Source organism: Cibotium barometz, chromosome 29 (genome assembly GCF_041138505.1).
Source record: "Cibotium barometz isolate CiBa-2024 chromosome 29, ASM4113850v1, whole genome shotgun sequence".
Lineage (NCBI taxonomy): Eukaryota > Viridiplantae > Streptophyta > Polypodiopsida > Cyatheales > Cibotiaceae > Cibotium > Cibotium barometz.
In genome coordinates, this window is record NC_141074.1 from 15,500,793 (window position 1) to 15,519,015 (window position 18,223).

Sequence of the window (18,223 nt, forward strand, 5' to 3'; positions counted from 1 at the left end):
ATCATAAGAGTCAGCATTGGTGATGCCTTTAGTAGGAAGGTTGAATGCTTTGGTAATATTCTCTAGTGTTACCGGCACCGCCTTGCACCCTTTCATCTTCAGTGTGTTTTTCTTCGTCAAATTTGCTAGCTTCACCTCTGCTTCTAGGTAATCTTGTAGATTTTTCTAGATTGCTGGCGCAGCCATATAGTCTAACCTTTTACAACCACTCTTACTCAAACAGAGGATCCAACATGTTACAGGGATCAAACTCCACTCGCTTGCTACTACAGAAAGAGGAAAGATAGGAGATAGCAAGAGCAAGGCACAAATAGATCCATGAGAGAGTGAGGGTAGCCTATGTTAGATCTGAGAGTTATAGGTATAAACTTTTGTTCCTTAAAGAGATATTTAAAAGTTGTCTAATTTTGAAAAATAATTCCACACATCAAAATATCTTCTTTAAAAATGAGTGTGGAAAATTTTTTCAAAATATCTTCTTTAAAAATGAGTGTGGAATTATTTTTCAAAATTAGACAACTTTTAAATAGCTTATTCATGATATTTTAAAATTCATATGTAAGTAACGAACTCTTTTTAAAAAAGGATATATTATCAACTAAGAAATTGTGATACTCAAGAGCTTCAAAATGGATTTTAATACTACTTTCATCGAGAGTCAAAATAGGATTTATAATTAGGATAATAATTATATCAAGATAACTCTTTTGTAATATAATTACACAAATAGTTTTTTATAGTTACACTCTGTTTAGCAGCACATCCTCAATCATGCTAACATGGCAAATGACCCAAGGAGTCTAACCTTCAAGTGTACACATATAAGAAAAAAATTGTATTTGTGGATAGTGAAGAAGAGGATGCCTCGTCTACCTTCTCAGGGAAAGGCACATCGACTAGTGATGGTGTAGCAATGATTATGAAGAACCATACCTATGCCATAAGCTATATGCTTAGAAAATGGCTTCTTTTCACAATTGTATCATTTTTTTGATGGATTGAAGATGGAAATAATAAACATTGTCTCTATTTTGGCATGTTTTTTGAAAACTTATTGTTAGATTTTTTATTATAATCTCAAAAAGTAAGCAAAACGAAATCTTTTTTTCATGTCAATTTTTGTAAGAAATATGTAAAGTGCCCAAAATACTATCGTTTTTGGTAGTGTTGTATGCATGCGTAGACCACTTTTTAAAAAGAGGTAAAAAAATTAAACTTTTTTGATGGAATCTTTGAAAGATGCCAAATGTTTGTCATTTTTAGTAAATATTACCTATTTTGTCCGCAATAGTGTTGAGATACAAAGTCGGAGAGGAGGATGGAATGTTCGAGATGAGCTTTTGAGCATACTCATCGGATCACCAAGGCGCGAATGGCGCACCATGGAAAAGGGTTCTTTTCCCTATGTTATAAATTTTAAAGAAAAACATAATCTCATGGGAATGATGACCGTGTGTCAAGAAATCTTTCCGAATATGCTTTTTTCCAAAAAGGGCGACATCGCCCAAAAATATGGCATGCGGATCAAGAAAGCTCCAAAAAGGACTACTTTTGGCTTTCAACATAAAGAAGAGGAATACACAAATCCCATGTTTGATTAGAGCAAGAAGGCACACCCACAAAGGATTCCTCAGACCCTTCTGATCCCTCGAGGCCCCCAGCCTTCTGATCCCTACAGTCCATACACCCATAAAAAGCATTAGAGGGATGAAGGGAAAGGGACCCTATTATCTAGTATATATATATATATATATATATATATATATATATTCAATTTGAACCCGTAAATTCACTATGTGGGATATATCGAGTAGAGACGTGTTGCTTCTAATAGAGAGACATACACATGCAGCAGCAAAATAGTTGGAGGCACGAGTGCAAAATCTAGGGTATGCTGCCTACATCCTTTCTAAAGTCAAAAAGTAGCATGATGAATAGGGATGGGAGCTACCTATCAACCCCTATAGGCTGGATGAATTTCGTAGCAAATATAAACCAGAGGAAAAAACAACATCCTAAACCCATGGATCCTCATCACTCCTCATCATATTTAAAATGATAGTGCACAACTGCTCTACAAAGAAAGAGTCACTTGAAGATGAACCAAGCATCCAAGACCAAGACAAGGATGTACACAACATTCTAAATACAGTAGGTAGATACAAATATCTACCAAATTATTCTTTCATACTTTGAATTATCAAGCTACACATGCTCATGCAGAGAGGATTTTTGATACAATACAACCCCAGCATAATAAGGTAGGCTTAGGATGTGATCCCTAAATAGTAGAAAGGTACACACAGAAGAATAAAGGGTGGCTTTAGTCAGACAACACTATGCCACCCTCACCCATCCATCAATTGTTTTGCTAGTACCTTTCTAACTAACTGTCATAGTGTTTTTGATAGAAGCTACGGACTGGTGGGACCTGAATAACTAGCCGTTGGGCATAGGCCAACGACAGATGACAACGCACATGCGCATACATTGTAATTATATGTATCTTCTAGTAGCAATCTTATAACAGAATGGTCATGTAAAGGCCAATAGAAAGAAATTCCTTCTTACTTAAGAAAGTACGACATAGATAGGAGGAAGGAGACAAACATAGTAGAATTGTACAAGTTTGAAAAGCACAGTAATATATAGTGTCTGAATATTATTGATTGTGTACTATCTGAGTAAGCGAGTGAGAGAGTCAACATTTGTGTTTTGGTGTGTTATCTGACTAGTTTGTGAGTTTGTGAGTTTTAAACCCATTGGGCTTAGGCATTGTCATATCCATTCTCAATCAATAAAAGAAATTATCTTGTGTATTAGATTGACCCCATCAACAAAAACCCACAATAAGGTATAAGAAATATGGCAACGAGCATAGTCATTCCTGCAATCCAACTATTTGTGTAACTTAGTACTTATCTACACCCAATTCCTTATATTAAAAAATATTTAGTCTTTTACTCATCATGAAGAAAGTAGATATTATGGTAGAAATATTGACTTTCATGGTCGTGAGCTTTTCTTGCTATTTCATTCATGCATTAGTGAGGCACTTTTACCTCCAACAATATTTATATAAAAATTGATGCTAGTTAGTATATCTATATCTACTCTTCAAATTTATAAAAAAACTAAGAAGGTGATAATTGAACCTCCTATGTATGGCATATGATATTAAGCAACTCTATATAGGTTCTAGTACTTAAATGACCAACATCCTCCTCTGTGTTCCAAGTATCATTATCCAAATAGTCATCATGATTGAGTACATATCATCAATAAAGATACTTTCAGAATCTATAATTTTAACAAAAAGATTACTTTGAAAGAAATAGAGATGATCATAAAAGTGACGAGAGGAACATAAAAATGAAGATTGATTTATCAAATATATTACTAACCTTCTCTACCACATACACACGTACACCATAACTTCCTCTCACTAGCTCTCTACCATCTTGATTATCCTCTCTCTCTTTAATCTCACTCTCTTTGCTCTCTTACTCTTACTATGTCTCCCTAATTTTATCTTTCTCTCTCTCTCTTTCTCTCAGCCACACACACATGTGCAAATTATATCTCTCCTATCCTCTCTCTCTCTCTCTCTCTCTCTCTCTCTCTCTCTCTCTCCATCTATCTCTCTCTCTCTCTCTCTCTCTCCCCTAATGAAAATTCTATTTATATAGATTCACGTCTTTCTTAATATTAATATACTAGATTTTTTTAATGAAGTTGAAAATCTTTGGTTAGAGACCATTTGTTAACTATGATCACATAAATATCAAGTCAGTTCTCTATATAGGTGTGGCAATGTTTTCTATATAGAGATAATTGGTTTACTAGATGAAAATCAAAATCTCTATGTAGAAAAAAAAAATCTATATAGAGAACAACTTTTTACTAGATGCCATGTAGGTTTTCTATATGGTTATTGCCATTTACTATATAGAAACTTTACAATACTCTATAGAATATATAATTTTCTATATAGGAGCAACTTATATGTTAATTGTGACCAATTTTCTATATAGGAGCAACTTATATGTTAATTGTGATGAATTTTCTATATAGACATTCACAAGTCCTATAAAGAGATCACTTATTTACGATATGTAAAGTCATTTTACTATAAAGATATTATCATTTTTTCTATAGGAACCGCTTATTTGCTAGATAGATATTTTAATTTGCTAGAATACTATAAAGGAAATGGTAACTCCTAAATTAGAGTAGAAAAAGGTGTGTCGATATCTAGAAAATTTTGTCAAATTTTCTAGATAAATTTGACTTTACTATATAGGTATGTGTCTGAAGTCCCTTGTGTCATGAGAGCTAATGTATAATCTCTTACATGTAAGATTGAAATCATAAGTCTTATTTGAAGAGCTAATGTATAAGCTCTTACACATAAGATTAAAATCATAAGATCCTATGAATAAGCTTTTATATTATGCATAGGCCTTTGATGCATTATACATACAGTCTTTTGTGCATGTGCTCTTATATGTTATACATAAGAAGATGCATGCACTTTTATAAATTATACATAAGATCTATTCTCGAGAGGTTATTCAAAAATTCAATCATCTCTTAGATCCTATGCATATCTTCAAGAATTTGGCAATAAATATTTGGGACCGTTTAATTGGTAAAATCGATACAAAGGGTTCAAGGGATAACTTACAAAACATTGGATGCCTTTAAAGTGCATGGCAAATTGAAAGTGAGAGTGGTAACATGGTCTTAACAAAGGAACCACCATGGGTATTAACCAAGAAGAAGCACAATAAGGTGAAAAGTGTGATTGCACCAACGGAAGTAATGTATTCATTAAAGGGTGCCTTCAAAAAGACCAAAAAGAAAGGAGAGGTATAATTATATGGCCTCAAGAAATAGGATTAGCACTAGATATTACAAGTGTATAAATATTCACCTATTCATTTTCTCTTTATGGTACATAATTTTCAGGCTCATATACTAACTTCCGGTTTTTTCTATGCATAGTTTATTCTTATTAATTGCTATAGTTGGTTGTGGAGATAAGAAGGTGAGAGATGCTATTTACCAAATGGGAAGCTTGGTGAGGTATGAATCTTCTCCACAATGCACTAGCTAAGTTATATTACATATTTGGTATTCTCATGCACTCACAAGTTATGTATTGGTAAATAGTAAAAATGATTGCTATGTATGTAGGTATATATCCTTAAAGGAGATAGATCCTACATCCATTGAGATGGCTTGTCTCAATGCTATTGAGCCAGTGTGTATCATTGAGGACAACTTTCCTAGAACAGTTCTCACTAGCCAATTGCACCTTATGGTGCATTTGGTTGATAAAGTGGTGCTTTGTGGTGTTGTTAATGTTTGATGGATGTTTTTCCTTGAAAGGTTCATGAAAACCTTAAAGAACTTTTTGATACAAAGAGAAAGGCTAGAAGCAAGTATGGAAGAGGGTTGGTTGATGAAAGAGTCTCTTGCATATATCTCAAAACATCTCTCTCGCATAGATCCTTCCATGCCACAATTGTGCAACAATGAGAAGGATGACTAACTAATCACTAATGTGCCACAAGGAAAAAGGAAGGCAAAAAAAATTGGATGAAGAATTATGCCAAAAGGTGAATACATTATACATTCTAAATAGTCCTATTATGGAGAATTGAATTGGAAGATACAAGGATACAATCAATAGATAAAGGATGAGAGAAGAGATTTTAGAAGAGCAAATGCCATTCTTGATTGGCTTAGAATCTTTAGTAAATGTGATTAATATAGAATGTTTTTGTATGGCAATATCAATGGCATTGCAAAATGGAGAGATGATCACAAGCGAATAGCATGAGTATGCAAGAGGATGTGACCCCCAAGTAAGTAAATTATTCATCTTTGTCTCATGCTTCGATCGCTATATACCTTGTTTAACGCACTATACTAAATGTCATGCTTTTGTTACTTGCACACGGAGCATGTGGATTCTAAATAAACACATTTGATTGTGGTGTGATGGTAGCTTTTGAGCAAGAGTCTCAAGCTAGTAGACATGATACCAATGTCATAGAGAACACTCTTGAGTATTGTGGAACTATTCAAGATATTCTTGAGGTTGGGTTTAGAGAATTTAGTCTATTTATCTTTGATGTTAAATGGTTCAAGGTGATATATAGAGGTGCTCAAGCAACGGTGAAGAACTATCCAAATGGGTTCTTTCAAATTGATTCCACCAAGTTTTGGAATGATGAGAAAGATTCTTTCATACTACCTCAACACTATTAAGAAGTGAGTTATCCAACTAATCCCAACAATTAATCTTGATGTAATATAATAAAAGTGTAACCCACTTGCTTTGTGATATTAGGTTGTATTGCACATCGATCGAATTGATCCAAAGTGGTGGTATGTTATACAAGTTTCTCCTTGTTCAAAACATAACTTTCAAGATCAAGAGGTAGAGGTATAATCTCTAGATGAGGTGTAAGTACTACCTTAAATTAGCTCATTGGAAAATGACGGTAAATAAAACATTTTGGAGGACGCCAATCAAGAGCATGAGGAACATCAATCCGAAGAATATGATGAGTCACCTCTATCAATCATGACAATGCTTCATTGGATAATAATAGTGATATTGATATGGAGTCTTTCATTGAGCTTCCATTAGATATAGATATTGATGAAGCAACACATATGAAATTATTACAAGATGGGATACATTCAGGATCTTGACATTGTATGAGAGAGGCTATTTACAAAATGGGAAGCTTGGTGAGGTATGAATCTTCTAAGTTATATTACATATTTGGTATTCTCATGCACTCACAAGTTATGTATTGGTAAATAGTAAACATGATTGCTATGTATGTAGGTACATATCCCTAAGGGATATAGATCCTACATCCATTTATATGGCTTGTCTCAATGCTATTGAGGTAGTGTGTATGATTGAGGACAACTTTCCTAGAATAATTATCACTAGCCAATTGGATCTCAGTGTGGTGCATTTGGTCGATGAAGTGGTGCTTTGTGGTGTTGTTCATGTTTGATGGGTGTTTTTCCTTGAAAGGTTCATGAAAACCTTAAAGAAATTTTTGATACAAAGAAAAAGGCTAGAAGCAAGCATGGAAGAGGGATGGTTGATGAAAGAGTCTCTTGCATATATCTCAAAACATCTCTCTCGCATAGATCCTTCCATATTGTGCAACAATGTGGAGGATGACCAACTAATCACTAATGTGCCACAAGGAAAAGGAAGGCAACAAAGAGTGAATGAAGAATTATGCCAAAAGGTGAATACATTCTACATTCTAAATAGTCCCATCATGGAGAATTGGATTGGGAGATACAAGGATGCAATCAATAGACTAAAGGATAAGAGAAGAGCTTTCAGAAGAGCAAATGTCATTCTCAACTGGCTTGGAATCTCTAGTGAATGTGATCAATATAGAATGGTTTCGTATGGCAATATCAATGGCATCGTAAAATGGAGAGATGAGCACCTGAGTTCAAATAAAGGGGTTTTTTAATTCAAAATTTTATGGTAAATTTATAGAAATACATTTACAAAAGGAGTTTTTTAAATTGATTTTGAAAAAAAACCGTAAGAAAAAGGGATCATTTTATTCATAACGAATTCACCAAATAAGGGGTCATTTTATTCATGAAGAATTCACCAAATAAGGGGTTTTTTTAAATACCCCTTGAACACACATGCTACATAGGGTTTCTCAGTAGTGCACCCCATGAGCCCTAAACCATTTATGCTATATGCATAAGTCTTATCATTTAATCTTATATGCAGGTGGGCTTACCATCAGACCGGTCAACGCCATGGGGGAAATCTACCCCACATGGCTAATTGTTTGCATGGGGGCATTCTTTGATAGGCGTAAGTCTGACTGGCACAGATTCAAATGGTGCAAGCCCATCATAGTATGGATGTGATGAGCCTACACCACCTAACTGGACTAGATCCACCGCCACTCCCTCATGACTATCTTCACCACAATGACAACTTAGTAGGGAGTCTGGGGGGCTAGTAGACATGCTAGTGGGGGGGACCAGGTTGGTTTTGTTGTGGCAAAAGTAGCACTAGGTATCCCGATGCAGATCCTTTGTAGGGAGGCTCTTCATTTGCTCATTGGAAGAAGATGATGAAGAAAACATTTTTGAGGAGGCCACTCAAGAGCATGGGGAACATCAATCCAAAGTATAGCAATGAAATTTCTCTCCTATACTCGCTACTTAACACTGAAAGTTTGCAGTTCAGCAAACGAAAAAGCAACAAAACTTTGCTCCTATAGGTGCTACTGATGAGCAATAAAATTTTAGCGATATTTAACTGCAGGGCAGACTGAAATCCTTGACATCTCGACAAAATAAATGCTGCTATACCCCCGACGTGTTGTAGTGGTTTTCTCTTTTGTTTTGCAAATCTTACATTAATCCTCTCTTTCGGCTTCACAAAACAAAGGTGAGAGTCGTTCTTCTTTTAATTGCTTTTGCATGTTTTTTGTTTATTGCACCCTTGGGTGCTAGGTTTAGGTTTAGCTCAGGTTTACTTCTATGCATAGGTTCTTGCAAGCTCTATGCATAAAGTCTATGCATAAGGCTTTATGCATTGGGCTCTATGTGTAGGCTCTATGCATAGATCTTTATGTGTAAGGCTATATGCCACTACAACAGAATGAGGATTTAGCAGAGTGAAAATAGTAGAGCTTTTATAACTAGAAGGGTGGGGAGATGTCGGGCCTATATCGCTGCTATTTTCGCTACAACTGGTTCACTACTCAGCCAGTGAAACTAGCAGTACTATTTCGCTGCTGAGCAGCGATATTACGCTGCTCCAGCAGTGCTATTTCGCTGCTCAGCAGTAGCAAACGTATTGCATAATAAAAAAAAGCTGGGATAAACTGGAGAGCCTACACAAGACTCCCCAGTCTACTCCAACTCTTTTTTTTCTAATGTAGACACAATAAAACTAACATAACTTTACATCATCATAGATAAGTGTAATGTAAAACTTACAAATACCAAAAAGAAAAGACATTTGCAAACCATGGTTTTAGGAATGTCAAAATTCAATTACAATACTTAGCGGATTACGTAAGTGTATGATTCCAAAAAACTCATATAGCGTAATAAAAACCTATGGAGCTAGGGCTATCTAAATCTCATGCTATGCGATCTATATTGTTCCTCGGATCCCGCCACTTCACTTCTCACATTTTCATTGCTATCGGCATGGACATTTGCACCACCATTTCTAGTTATTTTATCCTAAAACACAATAAAACTAACACAAGTGAGAATCAATTTTGCAAAAACAAAACGGTTAAGGGTTTAGGAATGTACTTACTTGCCATGCTTGCCAAGCTTCTCCTCCAGTAATAACAATATATCCTTCATCTTGTACCCTATCAAATAGAGCTTGCAAACCCCGTTGTAATGCAAAATCATATCCCTCTTGCGTAGGGGGTGGTCCACTGTTTCACGCTATAGACATACAAACAAATGAACATTTTAGAAAGTTGTTATTTAAGATAACTTTCTTTAATTAAAAGATATGATACAATTTGAGGCTAATTTATACTTACAAATATTATTGGATATCGACTCCTTCTTTATCTGTAACATCACGCCTCAAGTTATTTACCGTCTATCCAAAAAAACATAAGTACTTATAACTCTTATGCGTAGGAAGCTACTAGCATGCATAGGAAGCTACCAGCATGCAGCATAAGAAGCTCCCGGCATGCGTAGGTTGCTACCGGCATGCATAGGAAGCTACTGGCATGCGTAGGAAGCTACTGGCATGCATAGAAAGCTACTGGCATGCGTTGGTTGCTATCGGCATATGTAGAAAGCTACGGGCATGCATAGGAAGCTACCGGCACACGTTGGTTACTACCAACATGCGTTGGATGTGCTACCAGTATCTGTTTGAAGCAATCGGCATGCATTGGTTTTGCTACTAGCATACTTAGGAAGCTACTGGCATGCATAGGAAGCTACCGGCATGCTTAGGTTGATACCGGCATACGTTGGTTTTGCTACCGGCATGCATAGAAAACTACTGTCATTTCAATAAGTACCAGCATGCTTAGGTAGCACCCAGTGTGTAATGGGAGCTTTCGATGTATTCTGGTAGTTACGTGAATACCTAGGTAGCACTCGCCTAGTGCATAAGCCTTATGCATTAGGCTCATGCATACTATGCATAAGGTTTATGCATAGCATAGTATTCATAGCTTGCACGAGGCTACGCAATAGTAGCCTGCATAAAGCTTTGCATAAGCCTCATGCATAAACCTTATGCATAAGCCATCCTACATGAGGCTTATGTATTAGCCATATGGATAAGCTTAATACATAAGCCTCATGTATACGGCTTATGCATCAGCTTATACATAAGCCTTATATATGCGGCTTATGTGTGAGGCTTATGCTGCATAATACCTCATGCATAAAGCTTATGTACCCGGCTTATACATTAGCCATATGCATAAGCTTTATACATAAGACTTTTGAATATGGCTTTATACATGGCTTATGCATATGGATTTATACATGATGCTTATGCATACGGCTAATACATAAACCTCATGCATAAGCTTATGTATAAGGCTATACATAGAGGCTTATCTCGCTAATGCATAAGCTTTATACACGAGGCTTTATGCAAAAGTCTCATGCATAAACCTTATGTATAAGCCGTCTCTAAGCAGAAGACTCTATGCATAGGCTCTTACAAGCTCTATGCATAAAGCCTATATATAAGGCTCTATCCATAGAGCTTTATGCATATGAATAGCTATTTATGAATGTTTTATGCTTGAATCAATTGACTCTTACGCATGTAGTTGGGTTGGGATGTATGTATAGGAGGCAATGTCAACCCATCGCAGGACCCAGATGTCACAAATCTACCCTCTATCATAAAAAACGAACAATATGGGTCATAGGCTTGGTCACAGTTTACTCAGGCACAAGTATGGTTTAACGAAACCTTTTCACATACACCCTAAGCCTCCCCTAAACCCTTTATGCTCTATGCAGGCGGGCTTACCATCGGACCAGTCGACGCCATGGGAGAAATCTATCCACATGGCCAGTTGTCTCCATGGAGGAAGTCCACACCTTTGAGACGCGAGTCCAAGTGGTGTGGGTCCGAGTGGTGTAGGCCCATCACATTATGGCTGTGATGATTCTACACCACCCAACTTGACTAGACCCACCCCTGCTCCTCATGTCGGTCTTCTCCATGATGATGACGATGTAGTAGGGAGTCTGGGTGGGCTAGTAGACATGCTAGTGGGAGGGGAGCAGGCTGCCTTTTCTCTGGCAAAAGATGCACTAGGTCTCCCAATGCATCTCCCTAGCAAGGGGGCTCTTTATCTACTCATTATGAGAAATCCCCCAGGATACCACTTCCACCATTTGATCCACGCACCCTACGATACAACGTGGATGTCGATGATTCCCTCGCATAAATGGATGCATGAAGGAAGTAAGTCATAATTCGCATGCATGTACTTGCTAACTTGGAATTCACGAACTCCTTCAAAAAGTAAAAAGAACAAGACGAGCTCTCAAAACAATATGTCATTGATGTACTCAAGGCAGAGTTTACCGTTTCACATGTGGGCCTTTGCTTCTCCAAGGAGTGGATGAAGAGAAGAATAAAGTTTTTGCTATCTAATAGGAGAAAAAACATCAAGAGAGCGACAAAGAACAATTTGGAAAAGCCTAGCATTTGCACACATGAGGAGTGGAGGCATGAGTGTAGCTTCATGAGAAAGCACCCACGTACTTTTCAACAACAAGTGACAGTGAGTGCTTTCTGTCTACGGAAGCTAGGGGCTTCATAGTTCACCTCCTTCATTGCTCATTTTGTAACTACCTATTCTACTAATCATTTCCTTCTCCTCCGTTATTTTGTTTTGTACAACATTTTTTCTTTAACTAATTGTATATTTTCTTTTTCTTTTTTTATAGAGGGAGGTTGTTGGGTGTGACCCAAAAAAGGAGGAGTACGATTATGGCTATAGAGGCCCCTATCTACAATTGTGGATGTGGATACGTATGCGAGGCGTACACTTCGACGAGTCCATTTTGGGGACTCAAGTCGACGAGGTAAATAGTGAAAAAATCCTTCTCTTATCTATATCTAATTATATTTTATTGTATTGCACTTGATGGCATGTATATAGGATAAAGGGAAAGAGGAAGAGGAAGTTCTAGATCACAAGCATGAAGCGGTAGAAGGAAGTGAAAAGGAGGACAAAGATTATGATGATGAGCTCGAAATCCAATGAGAGTTTCAATTAGCCACCTCTTCTTTGATATATGTTTTGCATATATGGTCAAAGGCCTGACAATTCGTGAAACATAATACATTTTGGGCTCTATTGCATTCTTTTAAGTCTATGCCTTTTTCATATTTATGTTTGTATCACAAAACTGTGTTTTAATTTAAAGAAAAGAGTTGGAGTAGACTGGGGAGCCCTATGTAGAATCCCCGTCTGCCTCAACTTTTTTTATTACAAAGTAATTTCGCCTCTGGTGCTGAGCAGAGGAAATAGTAACAAAATAAAATTACTCATCTCAGTAAAAATTTGCTGCTTAACAACAAAGTATCGCTACTCAGTAGCAGTGATATTTCACTCCTATTTTTTATTCTCAACAAAAACAGTAGCTTTTTTAGCATCAAAATGGACCTGACATTTCCCTACCCTTCTAGTTATAAAATTGTTGCTATTTTCGTTGCAACACCCTTGTTCTATTGTAGTGTTGGCCGAGACTGCCATCATTTTGTTTCCTACAGTCACATCCTTTGCCTTTTTGTACTCTAGCGGCGTGGCATCAACATTTACTACATACAGGTAGGTTCCCACAATGCTACATAAACTAGCAAAAATATACTTTTGTGCTAGAGTACTACATGCGTCAACCTAAAAAATGATGATGAAGTGATCGGCAATGAGTTTGACTATCCTGAATAATGTGGGATACGACCAACTAATCGAGATGAAGGTGTCCCTATCCGAGATAATGAGAAGAAATTGAATCCATAATAATGATGATGTTGAGTCCATTGCTCTAGTGGGATGGATATTTTTGTTAATATTGCAATGGAATATATGGATCTTGAGATAGACCAATTAGCATGTATGGATTTGATGGAAAATATGATAGATGTTGGACCAAGATCAATCAACCTAATTCATTAAACAATTTCTCACTTTGCCATTCTTGATTTAGTCCATATATGATTGTATTACAATACACTTGGTGCTTCTTCTTTTATGATATTGGGACCACATTTTGTGCTTCTTTTTTTGTGATATTGGGATCACATTTTGTGCTTCCTCTATTGTGATATTCGGATATTTTGAGCTCTTGGGAATGTCTGAAATTATTTTCTAGTATGTGGCTATAAATGTGGCTATACACGCAAGTATAGCTGTGCCTATAGTCTATAGCCGCGTACGGCTATAGACGTGTACTAAAATTGTGTACACCATGTGCACGTGCCCAGGTCTCCTCTCATTTTTCTCTCTCCTCTTCACGTGGATATGGTGCACGATTATGCTCCCCATCACTTGTAGTGAATGCAAGCACAAGTGCGAGTGGTGAGAGTGAGCAAAGTTTGAGGGTGGTCACAAGGTTCGAGGTCCGCCATAGTGCGTGGTTTCCAAATTCTAGAACACCATCACAATCAAAGATTCATGGCAATTTCTTCTATATCATTGAATCATGCAATCTTTGAGTTTTTTGAGTAGTTTATGTTATGATGTGAAATTTGCTGTGAAATTTGAGTTATGTAGTGGATGATTATGGTGATCAGAGGTGCAATGAATTGTTATTGCAATCTTCTACAATTTCCATGTATTGGTGGTCTTGGATGAATGGGTGCATTATAGTTCTTGTATAACAACTAATCTCGAGGTGTTGCATTATCATAGCATCATGAAGAATTGCATATCACTCTCTCTTTCTCTCTCTCTTAATTGCTAATTTTTTTGTATAAATGTGAGACAAAAGATAGACATATTTGTGTTCATCCTTTGTCTCATTTGTGTTAAGAAAGTGATAATTATAGTTCGTAAGGTTTATTGTAAAAAAATATATAAAAATAATATATATATAAACATGAAAGAAAAGATGAACACATTTGTGTTAAGAGAATCAAAATTACAGTCTATAAGATTTAATGTAAATAAGTGTATTGAAATGTATATGCATCCTACAATAAAATTACAAATTAATTAGTTGATAAGAGGTCATATATAGGGTGCTTTAACATATTTAGAGGACGTGGATACAAAGAATATAAAGCATGCATTTTCAAATGTGTCTCCTTTTTGGTCGTGTATAAATATTTTGCCCACATTCACTTGTGCATGAGATGCCTTTTGGATGATTTGAGTACTTTGACCTTTATATTATGAGACAAAAGCACAATGTTAAGACATTATTGAATATGCTACTATTGTCAGAGGTAGATTGTAGAGACGAGTGTAGTTTAGGGATTAGAGTACTTTAGTTGCAGTTATTAGAGGACTATAGTTAGTTATAGTGTGAGATCAAGACTTTGATCTATACAAGGAATTATTCATATTCATAAGATTGTAATTATTGTCAGACCTCTCAGGGAAGTGGAATACGAGCACAAGTGTGAGTGAGAGCGAGGAAAGCTCGAGGCTAGTCACGAGGTTTGAGCTCCGTCATAGTGTGACATGGTCTTCACAATCAAGGATTCATGGCAATTTCTTCTATATCGTTGAATTATGGAACCTTTGAGTTTTTTGAGCAATTTATGCTATGATGTGAAATTTCATGTGAATTATGAATTATGTGGATGATTATGGTGATGAGCGTGAGAAGAGGCCCCGTTGTATGCAATGAACTGTTATTGCAATCTTCTACAGTTTCTATATATTGGTGGTCTTGGGTGACCGGGTGCATTAAAGTCTTGTATAACTAATCTTGGGGTGTTGCATTACCATAGCATGGAGAATTGCATCATTTGTGTGTGTGTGTGTGTGAATAGAAAGAGGGACACTCTTATAGAAAACCTTAGTTGTTGGTAGACTAGCGTGAAGGGGTTGTACAATCCCTTCAAAGTCTCTTCTTTAATAGCTGCAAAAAGCAATTACGTACTTGGTGATCGTGAGGGTAGATGAAGAAAGAAAGATTGTAACTTACCAGACACAACAAAGTTGGAGAGTGGAAGCTGGGCGCCATCGGCGGCAACTGCCATCAGTTTGTCGCCTACGATCACGTCCTTCGCCTTTTTGTACTCCGGCGTGGCAGCAACATTTCCTGTAGAGAGAGAGAGGCAGGTTCCCTTAATGTAACTGTCGTTACTATTCCCACACTGCTCCAGAAACCAACAAAAATACACTACTACACGTGCCAACCTCCGAAAATGACGACGAAGTGATCAGGGGTGAGCTCGAGTGTCTTGGTCACGTTTGCATTCTGCAGGCTGCTGAGAGTGAGCACCACAAATTCCGACAAGGTGGAGGCATCCTCATGGCCATGCGCATACACCTCGTCATACTCGATCTCGCCATTCTCATCGATCCACACCGCCACCTGCAAACAGCTTGTGCGACCAAGATAATATTGTTTATCTACATACATAATATCCATGATATTGTTCATATACATACATAACGTACAATAAATAGAGAGAAATAGAGAGCTTGAGAGAAATCGCTCACCTCGTCACCGATAGCGGCTTCTTCGATGGGCTTCTCAATGCCGCCGCGAGCTAGCACCATGGCTGTGCCTGCAGATCAGATCAACCGCCATGGTACGATTCGAATTAGCAGCAGCACACACCACGGCTGCTCTTGTTGCCATGCAAGATCGACCGCAAAAAAATGGACTGCATATGTAGACTAGAGTAGACGCTCATTACCAGGGAAGCAGGATCCACTGCATTTCCCGTATTTACTCTGGCATCCGCTTCCGCAGTGAGCCGAGTCTTTGCCGCAGTAGCCATATTGGCTGCAGCAATTCCCGTTGCCGCAGGACTGGCCATTCGCCCCTGGTCCGCATTGCTGCTGTGCCTGTGCTAGTTCATGATTGTGCATTAACACTAGTGCAGCTATGAAGAGGACGTTATACAGGATGCAGGACTTCAACAAGCTGTAAGCTGAGCGTGCCATAGCAGCAAGTGTGTATATGGGCGCAAGCACCTTGCTTGGTATCGAATTGAGCGAGATCGCCTTGCGTTTTATACAGACTGCCGTAGAGACGTAGGTGGACAAGAAGCTCGCGTTGGAATGTGTCACTGTGGATGGCTTCAATAATGCGAGCAGCTTGTTGGAGGGCCCGATAGCGCACGATTTCAAACGCAGGGTCTTCACGAGGGCCCGAGTCCCGACGCGCACGATCCACAGTGACCCACCTGGTTGAGAAATTGAAAGCCAAGTATGAGCACAGTAGTGCAGATCGCGCCGCCCAGATGGAGGAAAGTATGAGCACAGTGCAGCTCGCGATTGTGTTGATCGATATCCACGGCGGTCCTTTTCTAGTTCAGACATGCGCGTTGCACGCTTGGGCAAATTCATGAAAACCTCATGGAAGTTAAAGCGGCACGATACATATCCACATGGGTAAGGCATGGCAAATTGCCGATCATGATGTCGGTTGTGTTCTACGATAAGTAAATTTAAAAAGCAAATATGTACATGAGAGGGTCTCTCTATAAATATAGGAAAAAGAGACCCAAAAGTCTACAAAACAAAACATCCAGGTGGGTAACAAATTGAAGCCGGCTATATCTCACCCACCACCAGAAGTTGGTCTACTCAGTGCCCTTAGGGGATGCGGGTGGACTAGAGAAATCTACTAGTTCCACAAGGGGAGAGGGAAGAACAAAATCATCCTCCCAAAACATATCCAAACATAGAACTTCATGAACCAAAGATCCCTCCTCCACAATTGGGCATGAGGTTGTATATGAACATCCAACTCCTCCCGTGGCCAGAAAACATTGCCTTGTGTACCAACCAAAAAACACCTCAGGAAGCCAATCAAATTGAGCATCTAGTCGAAGGCAATCAATTGGATAGAGAAAGTCATCCACAAGGTGCATACTATCCACAAGTAATCATAGTCTAGTGCATAACCAAGAAAGCCAATTAGGTCCAAACACTTCTCCCAGTAGGAAATCCCAATCCTATACAAAGAAAACCTCTCAGAGCAATAGGGTGGTGAGTGGGCTCTTCTCCCGATCATAATCTAGGCAGAGGAAGACCAACCTCTTGCTTGATATAAATGTTGGAAATAAGCAACAAAAGAACATTTGAAAACCTTAACGATTGGAACATGCAGCTGATCATTATCTGAACACATTAGCATTCTTCACACCCCAAATGCATTCGAGCACATGATATCTACAAAGCTACAACAAAAGTGTTTGCTCCACAGAAGTGCCCAAATTCAGGCCAATGACAAACCTCCATGGGTTATTTTCTATGTTTTAAAAATATCTTGTACAAAAACTCACCACCACAGAGGAAGGGATCTTTTCTTATTTACATGAAAGAAAAACGTTGCTTTGTAGTTGTACTTGATGAAATATGATGTATGCTAGGTTTAGAAAGACGAGATCACTACAACAAAAGTAAGAATTAGCGGCATTTTATGTTACACTGCTATATGTGTGCCCACTGAGAAGCTCTGGAAAACTGTCACTAAGCGACGGTATATAAACACCGATATAACCATCGGTATAAATGTTGTTTAGTGCCGCTGTAAAAAAACAAAATGTTAAACTTGAGTGGAAATTAAAACTTAAAAGAAATTAAATTCCAAAAGCTTGACAAACATCCAAATCTTTTGAAAATAAAACAACAAAATCACCTAATTTGTACGAACCGATTAATATGTACATATATTATGATGATATATATATTTAACAAGTACCATCATCAAATCCATTTGCAATAAATCTATGCATGCTGATTGGTCTATCTCTAAATCCATCATTTTGATGGCTCCTATATCAATTCAAAGTCCTATTCCACTATTTGATGGCTCCTATATCAATTCAAAGTCCTATTCCACTATTTGAAGAAGATGTATAGGTATTATTATCATGGTCATGACTTATACACTCATTGATTTCATTTGATGAAACCAAAGATAGCATATCTTCATTTGTATTGCATTCCTCAAATTCTGAATGGGTTTGTTCTATTTC

At 37.6% G+C, this 18,223-nt stretch overlaps 1 protein-coding gene and 1 long non-coding RNA gene across 2 annotated transcripts; both read right to left on the reverse strand.

Annotated features, from left to right (window-relative positions):
- Positions 1-9,048: 9,048 nt before the first annotated feature.
- On the reverse strand, positions 9,049-10,346 carry LOC147621898 (uncharacterized). The gene is made up of 3 exons (XR_015269722.1): positions 9,597-10,346; positions 9,359-9,495; positions 9,049-9,279 (listed from the first exon to the last, which is right to left on the reverse strand). It is a non-coding gene; the product is annotated as an uncharacterized LOC147621898 (long non-coding RNA).
- Positions 10,347-15,142: 4,796 nt separating this feature from the next.
- LOC147621899 (uncharacterized) lies at positions 15,143-16,586 on the reverse strand. Its single transcript, XM_086823516.1, has 4 exons — positions 15,932-16,586; positions 15,732-15,799; positions 15,426-15,603; positions 15,143-15,327 (listed from the first exon to the last, which is right to left on the reverse strand). Exons 1-4 carry the CDS (start codon positions 16,584-16,586, stop codon positions 15,158-15,160), a joined length of 1,071 nt encoding a protein of 356 aa, XP_086679642.1. The 3' UTR covers positions 15,143-15,157.
- Positions 16,587-18,223: the final 1,637 nt, after the last annotated feature.

Coding starts and splice junctions, on each gene's coding strand:
- LOC147621899 (XM_086823516.1), bottom strand. CDS start 16,586: ATGAATTTGCCCAAGCGTGCAACGCGCATGTCTGAACTAGAAAAGGAC. Junction 15,800..15,931: donor CAGTGGATCCTGCTTCCCTG/GTAATGAGCGTC, acceptor TCTGATCTGCAG/GCACAGCCATGGTGCTAGCT. Junction 15,328..15,425: donor CTTCGTCGTCATTTTCGGAG/GTTGGCACGTGT, acceptor CTCTCTCTACAG/GAAATGTTGCTGCCACGCCG.